Source organism: Podarcis tiliguerta (assembly GCF_965153285.1).
Source record: "Podarcis tiliguerta genome assembly, chromosome: 1".
Lineage (NCBI taxonomy): Eukaryota > Metazoa > Chordata > Lepidosauria > Squamata > Lacertidae > Podarcis > Podarcis tiliguerta.
This window is the reverse complement of record NC_139534.1, coordinates 87,407,752-87,425,151: the sequence shown is the minus strand read 5'-3', so window position 1 is coordinate 87,425,151 and position 17,400 is coordinate 87,407,752. Positions and strand designations below refer to the sequence as shown.

The window sequence follows — 17,400 nt, the reverse complement described above, 5'->3', positions numbered from 1 at the left end:
TAATGCATAATTTTTTTAATTAAAACTTTTCTGATACAACAAGTTAAATGGGGGGGGGGGGGGAGAAAGAATGAAAGAAGTATAGAGAAAAGAGAAAAGAGAAAAGAAAGAGAAAAGAAAAGAAAAGGGCTTCTGATTTTCCTTCTGTCAGTTACATAAAAAGAATTATTCAAAACTTTCACTCCACAACATCTAACTATTCCATTTTCCATGATCTAGTATTTTTCTCATCTTCAAACCCAAATATCACGTGTTCATCTTCCTTTTCATGCAAAATGTCCAAAACAGGTTCCCAATTAATACTGAGAAATGTCAGCAATAGTTTTTCTCTAATTAACAGTATCACCTTGGCCTCCAACAATTGCAGCAACCATGCCTCCATATTAAATAATGGTAACTCTTTCCTATTCTGAGGGCATAGGAGTCACTCCACTGTGAACATACATTGATACAGTATTCCATATCCATTGGTCCAGACTATGTTCTGTATCCAATTTCTACTTCCTGTCGTATTTACGTTTTCCCCAGCCTTATCTTATCCATATAACTTCATTTTTGTTTTCCAAAATCTCAGCTTTATAATTTAGTTGCTTCATTTCTCCATATACTTGTATAGTAGGTTCTTCCATTTCATCAGATGTTCCTTCTACCTTTGCTATAGCTTCATCTCTCAGCCCTGCGATAGTTTCATTTCTCAGTCTTTTGTCATTTAGATCCACCATGTCATTTTTGATCCCATTTCCCATTTCAACCATTGCTTGTTTAGTTTCATTCCTCATTTCATTTACTCCTTTTAATCTTGTCAATTTTTAATCTGTTTTTTCCTCTAAAGCCTCTATTTTTCTGTTAATAAACTTTGTTAGCTCTGTCATCATCTGCTTAAGAATATCCACAGTAAGCAAGGACCCTGAAGTTCTCCTTCTTTATCCCACCTCTTCCCCCCCTTCTGCCTGCCTCTCTCTTTTCTCTTCTTGTAAGTGGCATTCTGAATGTTGAAGCTTTTCCTGCTTCACTTTTTCAAATTATTAGGAGTTCTGTCTCTAAACAGCTTCCGCCACTTCAGCAATTTCACAGCTTGCAAAAGCTTAACGTTGTCTACACGGAGTGACAGCAGCTCTCCAGTGTTTCAGACTGGGGGGTCTCTCCCAGGCCTACTTGGAGCTTCTGCGGATTAAACCTGAGATCTTCCGCATGTAAAGCAAACACTCTATCATTGAGCCACAGCACTGCTTTGAGTCATGGCTCTTCCCCTTAAAATAGACAGAGAAGCATTCAGGGCTGCTCCAGCTATTGGGATTAATAATAAAAGTTTAATACTACATTTTCTCAGCGTTTCAATAAAAAGAAAATTCTAAATATGACCTCCTTGCCTTCATTGTTTTATCTAGGGGAGGGTGGGGGAGGCATAGCAGACAACTGCAAACTAGGGTCCATGTGAGGAAACCCGAGAGCTTGAGGGGAGGAAATACTGTGCAAGCCCAAAGCTTTTTACCCACTTTCCTACTCCTTCCCTACTCCTTTCCCATCTCAAGCTCCAAGATGGCCCTTCTTGATCCCTACAAGTCATTCCTCCACCCTCTCCAGCCAGCGTTCGTGGAACAAAAAGCAACTGGTGAGATTATGGTTCAGGAGAGGAGGTACTGTAGGAGAGTGAGAAAACCTATCAGATGAGCCATGGGGTACACAGAGGTCTGGGAAGATGCAAAACTGCACTGCGATTCCTCGTGGCAGTGAGGACATTAAAGCTTTTACTTTCTTGCGATCCCGATGCAGCCAAGATTGCCCTTAAACTGATAACAGGCCGTGATATTTTGCAGCAAGAGGTGAGGGGAAGGAAGCATTTGCAGCCAAGGGTCCTGTGGTTGCCTGCATATGGTGTTTGTGATTAATAAGGAAAGAGATGTGTGTTTGTTGGGGGGAACAACTCTCAATCATATTTTAAGTGATTCAGATATACAGGCTCAGTGAGCTTGAGAAAGGCATATACTAATGGAGAAAGCTATAGGGAGGCAGTTGACTGCCTGCTAGTTGAATCTCTAGCTTGTGGCTCTTGATGGAACTGTTTACTTTCAGTGGCACGGACAATTAACAGGCCTGATATGTTCCTTAACAATACAGAAGTACTCTTATTGATAAAATCAAAATAAATAATAAAAGTTGAAAATATTTTCTGTTTTCACATTCTGAAATAAGCACTTTCAACTGTTTGCTTCAAGCACTTGTTTCAGATACAAATGAAGTGCTTCATGTTAACCATCCTCCAAAATAATTTAATGCTTTGGATGTAATTACACTACACCATATAAAGAGGTCAAGTTAAGCAAAAAGACAAAATTAATGTCCTGTGTACATTAGTCATGCTCTCAGAAGTCACTAAACAGCTGGAAACAGTGGCGGCTTGTATTTCATGCAGATAACTTATTGAATATTGTATTTTGAATTTCCAAATGTCTAGAGACTGACATATATTCATGATAAAAAGAATAGACTAAAGGAGAATACAAGACTGTTACGTATTTTACTGCTAAAACTATCCTTTTTTAATTTATAACCAGCACCTAACAGATTAGCTTAATGCAATAGCTGCTTGTCTCAATGTCAAAAGATTCCTTGCATGTGAGAATTTCAGGCTAGTGTTCAAACTGTACATTTCATAACAACTATTAAGCATGATAGACATGGAAACTGGGCCACCGTCTTAATACAGAGATTATTTTTTAAAGATTTTATTTTCAGTAGCAAAATATTCAAAATGGAGTTAATAATTTTAATGGTATAAATATACTAAGATGTGATTAATATGGGAGAATCTGATTTTGAAGATAAGGGATTCTACAATTGTGGACTCGTGGCCCAACCCAAATGATGCTTACTCAAGAAGTGTGCTTAAGATCATAACCTTAGAAACAATTGCTGATCTTCTTTTAAAAAATAAGGGTGTTTTATAAAGAATCTTGTCTATGATAAATGTATTCAACTATATGTGTGCCAACTTATTCACCAAACATATAAGAGAGATTTATAGTGATAGGCTGGGATAATAATAATAATAATAATAATAATAATAATAATAATAATAATAATGTTTTATTGGTTATAAACTCTTAACATTCCAAGAACTGCTTAAGGCCTGCCCCCCTAAGGAAGTTTCAAAAGATGTCACCATGTTCAATGCTATTTACTCCCAAGCCTTTTTTAGGATTGTAGCCTTATAGACTTAAGGCTTATGGGTATAATACTTAGCACTTATTCAGCATATCTAAAAATAAGAGATAATTTTGTAGTGCTTGTATTGGTGACACCTTTAATTTGATACTAATTGTTTAAACTGTTTAATCTTAGGCAATGATAATCCTATTACAAATACAAATATAGATTTGTCAGAACATTCTGTTTATCTCACTGATGACAACGGTCATCATGTATCCAAGAGAGACACATGTTTAATTCCTATCTACCTTTCTGAAAGTCAGCCAATAAAGTGATTTAAAACCATATTATGGATAGTCCCAGGATGTCATTCCCCAAACCAGAAACACTTGGAATATAACAAACAAACAAATAACAATAGTTCCCCCACCCCAATATATTTCCACAGTTGAAAGCTTAATGTCTAAGTGGGTCATTATGGAGACTGAATAATAAGTATAGTTAACTATCATGTGAAAAAATATCTGATGAGTCATCACATGCCATAACTAATAAACAGGGTTTCTTTGAATTTCAGTATTAAGCTCAGATGAGAACACACTTTCAAATGTAAACAAGCAATAAACAAAGGTATACAATAATGACAGATTATGTTCAGGAGACACAAATCTATAATAAGTATTCAGAAATCCATCTAGATTTTCAGATGCTCCCTGAGAAGTAATGTTGAAAATGACATGTACTTTTTCAACTAAACATGTTGCAATGCAGGTCTGACTTTTCTGTAATGAAAGCTTACTTCAAAACAAATGAAATACAAGTAATTTTTAAAAATGCAACAACAAAAATTAATGAAGTAAATGCAGTCATGGGAAAAAGAAAGTGCACCCTCTTTGAATTCTGTGGTTTTACATATGAAGACATAATAACAAAATCATTTTGTTCCTTAGCAGGTCTTAAAATTAGGTAAATGCAACCTTAGATGAGCAACAACACATGCCATACTACACCGTGTCATGATTTATTTAACAGAAATAAAGCCAAAATGGAAACGCCATATGTGAAAAACCAAGTACACCTTATGATTCAATAGCTTGTTGAACTACCTATAGCAGCAATAACTTGAAGTAATTGTTTTATGTAGGACTTTATCCGTCTCCCACATCGTTGTGGAGGAATTTTGGCCCACTCACCCTGAGATGTTTTTTTTTTCCTTTCCAATTTCTATGAACATTGAACTCCTGAGAAAATTGGCAACTGTCTTGAATGTTTTCCACTTTTGAATAATCTTTATCACTGTAGAATGATGGACTTAAAATTGGTTGGAGATGACCTTAGAACCCTTCCGAATTTCATGGGCAGCAGCACTTGCTTCTCTAAGAGCATTGTGTTATCATTTCCTTGGCACTGTGTTAAAACACATCTGAATGCGCCAGACCAGCAAACTGCTAAAACATCAGCTTTTATAGAGATGGCCACACTTGCTGATGCTCAATTAAGCAAGGACATTTTATTAGCAACCCCTGCCTGCTACTTAGCCTCTTAATTCCCATGGAAGCAGTAAGGGTGTACAGTCGTACCTTGGGTGACGAACAGAATCTGTTCCAGAAGTCCATTCAACTTCCAAAACTTTCGCAAACCAAGGCGTGGCTTCTGATTGGCTGATTGGCCCCAGATACAATGCGGACAGCTGAAACGGATGTTCGGGTTCAAAACTGGAACACTCACTTCTGGGTTTGCAGCGTTCGGGAGCCAAAACGTTCGAGTCGCAAGGCGTTTGTCAACAAAGGTACGACTGTACTTAGTTTTTCACACATGATTTATCTTGGCTTTATTTTTGTTAAATGAAGCATGACACCCTAGACAGCATCTTAAAAAGCAGAGACATCACCTTGCCAACAAAGGTCCGTATAGTTAAAGCCATGGTTTTCCCAGTAGTGATGTATGGAAGTGAGAGCTGGACCATCAAGAAGGCTGATTGCCAAAGAACTGATGCTTTTGAATTATGGTGCTGGAGGAGACTCTTGAGAGTCCCATGGACTGCAAGAAGATCAAACCTATCCATTCTGAAGGAAATCAGCCCTGAGTGCTCACTGGAAGGACAGATCATGAAGCTGAGGCTCCAATACTTTGGCCACCTCATGAGAAGCGAAGACTCCCTGGAAAAGACCCTGACGTTGGGAAAGATGGAGGGCAGCAGGAGAAGGGGATGACAGAGGACAAGATGGTTGGACAGTGTTCTCGAAGCTACCAGCATGAGTTTGACCAAACTGCAGGAGGCCGTGGAAGACAGGAGTGCCTGGCGTGCTCTGGTCCATGGGGTCACGAAGAGTCGGACACGACTAAACGACTAAGCAACAACAACAACAAAGCATGACACGGTGTAGTATGTCATGTGTTGTTGTTCATCTGAGGTTGCATTTACCTAATTTTAAGACCTGCTAAGGAACAAATGATTGCTATTATGTCCTGATATGTAAAACCACAGAATTCAAAGAGGGTGCACTTTCTTTTCCCCATGACTGTATATAAATGATTGGTCTGATTGTAACTTGATGAAAACTTACTTCTGTTTACATTTTCTGTTTTCTACCTAGAATAGGCTTAGCGTAGGGGTTATAGTGTGGGAGACCAAGGTTCAAATTCTCTCTCAGCCACGAAGCTTACTGACCTTGGGCTAGTCACTGTTCTTGGACTAACCTATTTTACAGAATTTGAGCATAAATGGGGAGGAGGAGAACTACATATCCCACATTGAGATCCTAGGAGAAGGTGGGATATAAATGGAACAACAAACAAATACATTTTAAAAACATTTCACGCTGATCTTGCCGTGACAGCAGCACTGCATCATCACACACACTGCACCATATTCTTCACTGGTCTACCATCATATCGCCTTGCCATTTCTCCTGCCACTCAGCTCCCAGCTCTTGTCTAAACTCATCACCTTACACAGAAAACTTGACACAGATTTATGGGGTGTCCCCCCCCCAGCCTGTGCATCTAGTGGGGGGCAGTTTTGCCAATCCCTAGGTATGCTTCTGGCTATGGCCATTCTCTAATATCCTTAGGCCTTTTCTTTCTCCGTCTCATTAATTGTATTTATTTATTCACCACACATATATCTCACCTTTCCTTCAAGGAGCTCAAGGTGGCACTCATGGTTCTCCCCTTTCTCATTTTATCCTCACAACAAGCCTGTGGGATCGGTCAGGTCACCCATCTGACTTCATTGAAGATTTGAACCCTGCTGGTCTCCCCATGTCCTAGCTGGTATATTTATGAGTCTGCTTCTCTTGCCCCATCTCACAGTACATTTCTATGTGAATCTATCACACAACGACATTCTCTCTACTTTACTGATGATCATCTGCATATCCCTCCACAATTTTTTGCATCTCTCTCACATGTGCCAGTGAATCTATGTTGTCTCAATCCACCCCATCCTTGGATCTTAGATGTGCTTGTGCATGCATGCCCCCACCCACCTTACAGGTAACCCCCCCATCTCCTGAACCTTCCATCCCTTACAGGCTTTAACCTAACTTAGCATCCCAGTTCAATGAAGTCAAGCACATTCCAGTTCACCATCTGGGAGAGGTGGGTGGCAATGTAGTGTTTTTTTAATCAGCGGAAAGAACTTTCTGCTCTTGCTTAAAAAGAAATTAGTTTGGAAAACCCATAGTGGTAAGGAAATAGTCTGAACCCACAAAAGGCTAAAGCTCCAAGTTGTTGAACTCACTAGTCAGAGAGGAATATATTTCTCTCTACAGGAAATCAATTCTGCTTCCAAGGACAAAATACGACATTGTCAGATATTTTTAAATCACCACTGTATGGAAAATAAGTCAAAGAGTTATAAACATGCAGTACATACTTATCTCCCACAATCCCCAAGTTGATTGTTGGATACCCATGTTCTTGAATTGTTGCTAGAAGAGTTGAACGATTACTGTCTCTAATCTTTCCTGGTAGCAGGTCATCTTCAGGATTCAATAGCTATAAAACCAGAATCAAAATACCTGAATATTCACCTTCACACTGAATAAAACATAAAACAGCTGTTTGTAGATGTTTTGATGTTGGACTACTGCAACACGCTCTACAAGGGGCTAACTTTGAAGGTGACCCAGAAACTACAACTAATCCAGAACGTGGCAGGTAGACTGGTGACTGGGAGTGGCCGCTGAGACCACATAACACCAGTCCTAAAAGACCTACAATGGCTCCCAGTACGTTTTCAATTACAATTCAAAGTGTTGGTGCTGACCTTTAAAGCCCTAAATGGCCTCGTCCCAGTATACCTGAAGGAGCGTCTCCACCCCCATTGTTCAGCCCGGACACTGAGGTCCAGCACCGAGGGCCTTCTGGCGGTTCCCTCACTGCAAGAAGTGAAGTTACAGGGAACCAAGCAGAGGGCCTTCTCGGTAGTGGCGTCCGCCCTGTGGAACGTCCTCCCATCAGATGTCAAATAAATAAATATCAGACTTATAGAAGACATCTGAAGGCAGCCCTGTTTAGGGAAGCTTTTAATACTGGATGAATCACTGTATTTTAATATTCTGCTGGAAGCCACCTAGAGTGGCTGGGGAAACCCAGCCAGATGGGCGTGATATAAATAAATTATTATTATTATTATTATTATTATTATTATTATTATTATTATTATTATTATTTTATTTGACTTTCTATTCAGATCATAAAATGATAGTAGATTTAGTCTGTAGTCTGTAATAATTTTGTTGGGAAGTATGCTTTATGTATTCGGGATAAGGATTATGTTGCCAGTATCTCAAATGGAGCTGTCTGAAACCAAGCAACTATTTAGAAATATAATTAAATTACTTTGCTCGTAACAATAAAATTCTCTATCGCAGAATGTGCCCATTACTATTGGACTTATTGAACAGTGTGTATGAATCAGCATTTGTGGTTTATTTCTTCCAACAACCCATGAGTGGCAAGCTAATAACAAACTTCGTTTCTCTCTGCTCTGAACTATTCATAGAGTTGCTACCTTGTTAAGACCAAGATGTTGCTGGTAGTGAAACCAAGGAGAGGGAAGAGAAATCTTGGTAGTGGAGATGTGGGAAGAAGGGGGGAAGTCTGAATATTTTAATCACAAGTATTCTGTATGTTTGGTATAAACACTGCTTTGCATCAGGCCTTCTCCAAACCATGAACTGTATCACCCTTTCCCCATCCTCTTTTTCTCCTTCTACTTGAAATCTCTAGCACCCAACCTCTGCTTTTTGTTGGGAATTTCCACCTTTGACCATAGGTGTATAGCTGTAGTATTTCTTCTATTGAACACTGAATTACATCTCTTCCTGGTCAGCGTCACTTTCTCAACCAGTGTCCCACCACTTTATTTTGCAATCCATGTAAGTTTATCTTTGGTTTTAAACATTTGGGTAATAGTGGTTAATTTTTTACTTTTGCATTAAGTGCATACATATAAAGTAAATATAGCACATTTACAGAATCTTCCTGTGAAAGCAGGCACAAAAATAATAGTTTTTGGCAGAAAATCATCCTTAACCTTGGAAACAGTCCATAAAAAGGTGCTGGCAGCTTTAGTCAAAATACAACTGCCATGCTTGTAGAAGTTTGGTTAGCAGAGTTTTCCTTACTTCATTCCCTGTGGACATTACTGCAACCACTGGAAACTTGTTAACTTCAACTTCTGTTACTCCAACAGTTGCTAGGAGACCTATCTCTGATGGACCCATATGGGTTCCCTTGGCCAGCACACATTCACCTCTTTTAATGTCATGTCCTATAGGTCTAGAAATGCATCAGAAAAGGGAAAAAAATGGATTCAAGTTATCTGACCAAACACCAAGTAGGGCTGATAAAACTTATAAAATTTCAAAAGCTATTTATGCTAGAAACATATTAAACTGCTATTTTAGTTTTCAAAAGCAGTATGCAGTTGTGAAAACACGTAATTCACCGACCTGATATCTTGGCCTGGTCGAGCCTGCACCAGAATGCGCACCTCAAGTTCTTCGGTGCCCTGCAATAAAAGAAACAAGCTTTCTTCATATGTGTTAAACAAAGTTAAATAAGGTACTGTCTCTTATCAGCCTTCATTGGGTATGAATGAAACTCAAGGTATGTTATAGAATGTTCTGTTCATATCAGGTTTAAGCTCATATAATTCAAACATGCAGGCAATGTCAGAGTTATGTGTGTCCAACTTATGCACGACTGCGACTGCACGCATCACAGCAAACCCGTAAGTGGCCAGAAAAGGATGCGGAACAGGAGTGGGGCAGGGGTGTAACAGGCTTATGCACGCTGTACCGTCGCACGCAGTGACCCAGAATATGACTCGCATGTAAACTGGGGGGTTGCCTGTATTGTTTTAAAAATGTGTTCTAAAGAATGTTAAAATCCTACTGTAGTTTTGAGTCTATTGTGCTGGAAAAAGTGATTAATTTCCCATTGTGTCTTCTTTATTTGATTCAGAATATTAAGAAGCGCTGGGGTGTATTGAAATGGCATTTCTGTGCGCTCTGGCTTCTGTCACAGTGTCCCGTTGCCCCAGAAGCAGTTTCGTCATGCTGGCCACATGACCCGGAAAGCTGCCTGTGGACAAATGCCGGCTCCCTTGGCCTGAAGCGAGATGAGCGCCGCAACCCCATAGTTGCCTTTGACTGGATTTAACTGTCTAGGGGTCCTTTACCTTTACTTATTGAAACTAATAACAGTATACATGCCAGTTCAGTAATCATGAAACCTAAAGGAAAAAGCTGAATTCGTACACACCAAAAGGGTAGTTTTGCATTGACATCACAGGGTCATCAGGTGGAGCTCTTCCTCCACCTGCTGGACAACAGTAGGAGAAAACTCTTGGGAAGTTGGTGGCTCCCATTTCAGTTTTGTGGATTATCCAAGCCTGAACAGCCATTGAGGTCACACACATGCATTAAAGGAAACAACCTAGCTGCCAACTTCCCTAACTCTAATTTACTAGAATTTAAGAAGAGCTGTTGCCAACTGGGCTGTAAAAACATCAAAACATCATGTTGCATTCCACACTGAGGTGTGGCCCCGATGACCCTATGTGGTCAATGTAAAACTACCCTTCAGGTACCCATTGTACATTTCCCCATTGACATCATAGTTTCATTTTGTTGGGATATACAAAAGCACTCCCAATTATGGTAGGTCCTAACTGCACCAATATGCACCATTACTGTGGGAGGGCTGCTGCTTCTGCTTCGGTGAAAACATCCATTTTATAGTGCCTTATAAATGTGCTGGGAGCTCAGGTATCCATCCTGCATACCCATGCAAGGGTAAAAAAGGCCACGGAGGCAGCTCCTTCCCCAGTAGAGTGAATTGCCATTGCTATGCAGGCGCGTATCCATCTGGACAATGCAGATGGCATTGTTTTCTTGCCCAGTATAGGGGTGGGATGAAAGGAGCAACATGTGTCTCCATTTGTCTGAAGTCCTTAGTTGTGAAACTGAAATGAGAGCTGCCTAGTTTTTCTTCTGTCTTCATCTGCCAGATGGAACTAGAGCCCAGCCTGATGACCCTATGATGTTAGTGGGAAAATGGATGCGTGGGGAAGGATATACCTCTCCTTCTCCTAGTGATAAGCTGACAGACAGGTTGAGAACCAATTATCTTTTAAAAATAAAAATAAAAAAAATACTCTTACTACATGTGCCAAAATCTGTGAACCGCCCTGAGACCCCCAGGTATAGGGTGGTATATAAATTCAAATAACAACAACAACAACAACAATAATAAGGGGTGGATTTTTAAGGATTCTGGAAGGATCTCTTAAGCATGCAATTGCTAAAGCTTTAAATAGCGCTTTTGAGACCTATGTAGTATAGGAGAAATGAAATATCTCAGTCCCCCGTCTTCCAGTAGTCCCTCATCCTGCTCTCATGAGTCCTAGTCATTACCTGCCTCAATCCAATCAAGGCAAAATTAATGATAAAAATTCAATGCAAACAAAAGCAAGAACACAGATTGCAAAATTGCACAAAGTGTTATTTGTTTCAAATGTGTATTTCTATGTATAGCCACACTTATTTGATTACGGACTGCTGAGTGATTCTCTGGAGCCATGCTGCTGTACGTAGCAGGAACAAGGATTTTTAACGTTCTCACTCACATCATCTGATTCCCTGATGAGTTCTGTGTCTTCCACCTGCACCACAGCGTCAGCACCACAGGGTATTGGAGCACCAGTTGTAACTCTCATTACCTGACCAGGCATTACAGTTTGAGTTGGCTGAAAAATATCAGGGAATGTAATTTTAATTTTTTTAAAGGAACAAGAGGTCCCAAGAGGCACTAAATTATGTCGAAATAACTTGGAATAAAAAAAAGTCTTTCTATTAGTAACATATTTTCTTACCAAATTTCGATTAGCTCTATTCACAAAACAAATTGCATATATAAAAACAATTTAAAAATTATATTTATATAAAACAGTTTAAAGCAACAACAGCACATACATAAAATCAATAGAGACCTGCTTTTGACATGGTATGGAATGTACCTGCTGATCAGATGGTATCTGTGGGATACCTTCTCCTCTATAACATAGTGAGTTTGTAGGGTGTATGGCACTCTTTTAGGTATCCTGGACCCAAGCTTTATAGAGCTTTGTATACTAGTTCTAGCCCCTTCAGCCTAGCTTGGTAACTAACTGGCAGCTAGCGGCTGACATGCTCTACAAACTAGGCTGTCTATAGTATCATCACAAATTATTTATACTTCCTTTTTAAAAGCAGTGAAATGTGTACATCATATCATACTAGGGGAAAACAATTTAATAACAAAGGAAAATTAAAATATAGTGCACTTACTTGTTCACCAGCTTGGGATTCCCCAATGATGAAACGATCCCCAGGTCCATCAGCAGCTGTTAATAATACAGCAAGAAGATAATTACAATTGTTGCTTAAACAGACATTAATAGGATTATTACTATTGTTCTTTACTTCATAACTCTTCCTCCAACTCCAAATCCACTTGGCAATTATGATTGCTATAGATTATTATTTTTTTTAAAGTGAAGAGTTTATCAAGTTGTTCCACATCTCTCTCCCTGATTTTATTACTGATGCACACCAAGCAGGACTCCTTTTCCATTATAAGATTCTGGATTATCCAAGATTTATTGGTGTTGAACAACAGCACTAGCAGTTGAGAGGGCTGACTGTGCATCCCACATTCTGTTGGCTGGAAAAAGGTCAGAAGAGGGGACAGCTCTCAGATATCTCTCCCTTCTCCTTCATGTTCCTTCACCCTGGGTGCTAATTAAAAAAGCCCCCAAAGAACAATATTGAGTAGAACACAGCACAATGTTTCAAATAAAGTTACTTTTAAAGGTATGTACGAAAAACATGTAAAGACTATTTGTGTTTGTTCTGTAACTAACCTGAATCAATTTCATAAAGGGAAGGACTAATGTGCCCCCTTGCCCTTTGGGCACCACTGAACATGTAAAGCAATCTAGTGTAAAGCTGAACTCTCAAAAACATTATTTCATGGACAAAACCACGAGTATTTACCTCTGACAGCATAGCCATCTTTTACTGAAGCTGGGAAGGGTGGTAGGTTGTCTTTTGCATAAACATCTTGGGCAAGGACTCTGCCCATTCCATCTAATATGAGAGAGGCAAAATCTTTGTTAGCAAACATTGACTGCAAAACAGTTCCAATGACAAACTAAGTTCATATGTGCACAATACTGCTAATACTGCTACTGTGTGGTCCTCCAGATATTGTTGGACTCCAAGTGTCCTCAGCCCCAGCCAGCATGGCCGATGATCAGGGATCATTGGAGTTGTGGTCCAGTAACATCTGGAGGGCCACAGTTTCCTGGCATAAAAACAGCTTTCAATTTATGTCAACGATAATTATGATAATTAGTGACTAGAGAAATTCAGTCTGGAACAGAGGTAAAAGATTAGATTCAGCCAGCCATCAATTTACATTACAATTAATATGGAGATAGTGAGAGCAAGGACAGATAACAGAAGAGTAAATGCGTCAACCTCTTATCCATCCTTTGTTCAAGCAGTGCAACTGTATTCTATCCTCAGAAAGCTATGAATCGGGGGGGGGGGGGGCTTATTCAGAAAAGAGAATATTGTATACCACATGCTATTCTTAGCTGTGAACATAACAGCAGCATTCATGATGAGCATTTCCCCCCTAGTTTATATCCTAACTGCTGCCACCTTCTCAATCGCCTTGCCCAAAAATGGTTTATTGGTGCCTGGGAGGTAGTTAGCACAGACTTTTTTTTGTGACTGGCTGCACCACTATGTCCTTCAAGGCAGTGGGGTACACCATCATCATGTAATAAAGTGGTCACCACACCCCTCGATTCATCCAGTCAATCCTCCACAGCTGACACAAACCAGCCAGGACTGATGTGGGTCAAGACAGCATGTAGTAGGCCGCAGGGCTACAAGTGTCTTGTCCACATCTTCAGCATCAATAGCTGAAACTAACAGAAGAAAATTGCATGCGATGGTATATCAGACATCTCAACAGATGTGTGTCATTCAAGTCCACATGAAGACAGGTGATTTCTTCCCTTCAAAATTCCCTGCAAATTTGACACAGTAGGTCTCTGAGGGCTCAAAGACTGGGTTAACCATGGCAGATGAAAGCAACCTTGTATCACTTGGAAGTTCTGTTGGATGGGTACTTGAGGATGCAATGGAGGTGGCAAAATAGGCCCTTTTGCTATAGTTTCAGGCCTTAGCAACAATTGTGGTTCACCTCTGCTACATGTCACTAATTTGCTTCTGACTGGGGCTATCCACACACAGCCGTATCATGTAGTTGCAATGAAATATGTACATTTTTATTAGCCAGTATTTCTGATATTTTCATACTTTTGTCATCATGATATTAATCTCTACTTGAGATTCAAGAGACTAAACAGTGAAGCAGGGTTCCCATGACCAAATTGCTACAATTCTAAGCTGTAGGCAAACCATTCTCTCAAATTCAGCCCCCTCATATCCAATACAGGGATAGTAACACATCCACTCCAACTAAATAATTGATGTAAAGATTACCAAGATGGGGGTCTGCTTTGCATGTAATGCAACTAAGCCATGATTTATTAGACCACGGTTTACTAGATTGTCTAAACCCTGTCCTGTAGCTTAAACATTATTTATTAACCATGAAGAAATCACACACAAAAGCCATGATTTGTTTCGTTGGTTTATCAACCTTGGATTATGTCACCAATGGATTAGTGTGATGTGAGAACTTGGCTCTTGTATATAAAATGTGCCGAACCCTAAAGAGCTATGCACTACACAAAAAGCAAGTAAATAAAAATTCAACAATGCTCCCCTTCCTTACTTTCTGGATGTTTGAGGTTATATGAAATACCTCGATAATTTATTATTTCTGTTCCAAGCACTGGGGTCATCTCCAGCACTGTGATGAAGGCTTTGTCCATAGATGTTAATGGAAATGGAGACATACGGTGTCTTCTTGCCACCTTTGTAATGTCTACAGCACTATGACCTGCAGAAGATGAATATGTATGTTAGGGGGGAAAGAAACATGGTATTTTCTCAGGAAGATAACACTGTGATATAAACATTTCACTGCCCCTTAACAGTTGCTTGCCAACAATACAGTCGTACCTTGGATCCCGAATGCCTTGGTACTCGGACGTTTTGGCTCCTGAATGCCGCAAACCCGGAAGTGAGTGTTCTGGTTTGCGAACGTTCTTTGGAACCCGAACGTCCAATGTGGCTTCCGTGGCTTCTGATTGGCTGCTGGAGCTTACTGCAGTCAATCGGAAGCCGCGCTTTGGATTCCAAACATTTTGGAAGTCTAACAGACTTCTGAAACAGATTCCGTTCGACTTCCAAGGTACAACTGTACAGCACACAGTACTCTCACATAGGGCCTAAATGTGCACTCCGGGCTCCATCTTTCCCAACAACTGCCAGGTTGTACATGGTTGTATGAAAAGAAAGCCCAACATGCAATCTCCTGTTCATGAGTAGGGGCTCCGCAAGATTGGGAAACTTAATTGTGATTGTGCCCCAATCACTATGAGTCCCTAACCTGTGAGCAGGAGTTCATGTGTTGAGCTTCCATTTTACAAAGCTCTGTACCACATGGGCTGTTGGGGGTGGGGAAATCAATGTGAGGGTAGGGCTAAAAGCGTGGCCCTGCTCCTCACTCTACACTTATGTCCTAAGCATGAGTAACATTTGAATAGGAATAAATTCTTGACTACATCCGGTTGTGAAATGAAAACGTCATTTAAAGGTGCACATCAGTTTAGATCTGTTGATTTATAAAGTACCACACTAAAAAACAACAACCCAGACACAACTGGGAATACAGCATGTAATCAGCAGAACTGGTAATGTTAAACAGTGTTAAAGTGACTATTCTATTGAAGAATCCATTAGACGTTTTATTGACCACCAAAGTGTGTTTAAGAGGCAAATGAGTTAGAACACCTACATTGCTTATCTCCTAAAAGTTATTTTACAGAACTGAGGCAGATATCTCCAAGAACCCTCCCATGCTCACATACAATGAAATGCCATATTCTGAAGTGCTAATATGCAGGTGACATTAAATAAGCATTTCCATCTCAAAGACAAATTACACTAAGTCACTTTATTATCTAGAAAATCAGAAACTCTTGGAAGCAAAATTGTTGTTAATTTGGGAGAGTCATTTTGAATCAATACTATGTCATGTTTCTCTAAACATGCAATTAACACTATCTTGTCATTATTTCATTTTTATGATAGTGCTTGTTATGATTGGCTTTTTATTCAGCTCTTCCTATGACTTAAGCAATATTTCTGTGGCAAATCATGTCAATTGTTGGAGACTTAATTAAGGTTAGAGGAAAAAGGCTCTAATTTTCTAAGGTTTTCTGTTACTCAAGCTGGCATCTTGCTTCAGGTTCAGGTTTATTGATTGTGTTAATAACACAAGGACAAAACAGCCTTTATGTGAGATTAAGTTTAGCATACTTCAGAGTAATGGCAAACACCCTTCAATGGATGCTGATTTGTGGACATTACTTTCACTAAATGCAACAAAAGGATCAATCACGATATTAAAATTATTTCTCATGAAATTCAAAACTACTATCATGGTTGCAAAATATTTACTTGAAGAATAAAAGAAGAGCCCTGAAAGCTTATGAGCATCTAGCTGCAGCAAGTGCCAAGGAAGGCAGCGTCTCTGTGATATATTCCCTACTGATACAATCCCAGTTCTCTTCACTTACTACTTTTAAATTAATATGGGAGATGATTCTGAATGATTCTCAGTGGATTAAGATCTGGTCCACCCGTCCTTTTAGGTCTGTGTCTGCTAACATTAGAGATAATTTTTTAAAGGTGGTCCCCTGTTGGTTTTTAACCCTGGTTCAACTAGCTCATATTGCAAGATCTGGTTCCCTCCTATGCTGGTGGGATTGTAAGGTATGAGGAACATATTGGCATATGTGGTGGGGATGTAACTATGTACACAAGTTCTGGAAGGCAGTTGTAATGGAGATTGGTATTATTGCCGCCAAACAAGTCATCTTAGACACTAAGCTATGCCTCTTATCAAATTTTGATAGTTCCAATGTTGACCTTGATTCTCAACAATTAATTTTGTAACTGTTGGTTGCCGCTCATCTAGTGATCTCTCAAGGGTGGAAGGATAAATCTTGTCATTCTACGGATCCATGGTTTAAAAAAGTCACGATAAACTGACTCATAAAATACATGCCACCAACTTTGCTTCTGCTTGACCAAACAATCTTGTGGTTGGCACATTCCCAGTAAATAGGAGTTTAATTGGCAACATTCATGAATATTTGTATGTTTGTTACAAATATGAACTTTGTATTCCACCATAGAATATATTTTAAGTCACTCATTCTTTTTTTAAGCTTTCTATAATTATTATTTTATTATCTTGCAATTTTATTCTGTTTTTAATTAAAAGAAGAAAAAATAAAATGTTATAAGAAGACCAAAGCCTGCATTTATTTGGTTTTCCCTCTGTGCATAGTTGAAAACACTCATGGAAATTAAGTCTCCAAATAAAATCTGATTTCTGTAATTTGCCACCTTTCAAGGAGTGATTTATTATTAAACAACCTCAAGAGACTGAAAAGTCGGAAAGGAAAAAATCAGGAAGATCAACAGGAAGAGACAGCTTCAGATTTTATTTTAAAACACTGTGTAATTTTTTATACTGTAT

The 17,400-nt window shown here is 39.4% G+C and overlaps 1 protein-coding gene across 35 annotated transcripts in view; it reads right to left on the bottom strand.

Annotated features, from left to right (window-relative positions):
- The window catches only part of GPHN (gephyrin), a 231,080-nt gene that overhangs the window by 17,150 nt on the left and 196,530 nt on the right, over positions 1–17,400 (bottom strand). For 21 of the 35 annotated variants that reach the window (XM_083456691.1, XM_083456678.1, XM_083456686.1 and 18 more), the window contains 7 exons: positions 14,551–14,688; positions 12,702–12,794; positions 11,994–12,049; positions 11,294–11,413; positions 9,114–9,172; positions 8,787–8,940; positions 7,031–7,152 (listed from right to left, as the gene is read on the bottom strand). In XM_083456691.1, the coding sequence (XP_083312817.1) occupies positions 7,031–7,152; positions 8,787–8,940; positions 9,114–9,172; positions 11,294–11,413; positions 11,994–12,049; positions 12,702–12,794; positions 14,551–14,688 (742 nt within the window). Of the gene's footprint in view, positions 1–7,030; positions 7,153–8,786; positions 8,941–9,113; positions 9,173–11,293; positions 11,414–11,993; positions 12,050–12,701; positions 12,795–14,520; positions 14,689–17,400 lie in introns of all 35 variants that reach the window. The other 14 variants (XM_083456707.1, XM_083456674.1, XM_083456705.1 and 11 more) reach the window with 1 other exon arrangement.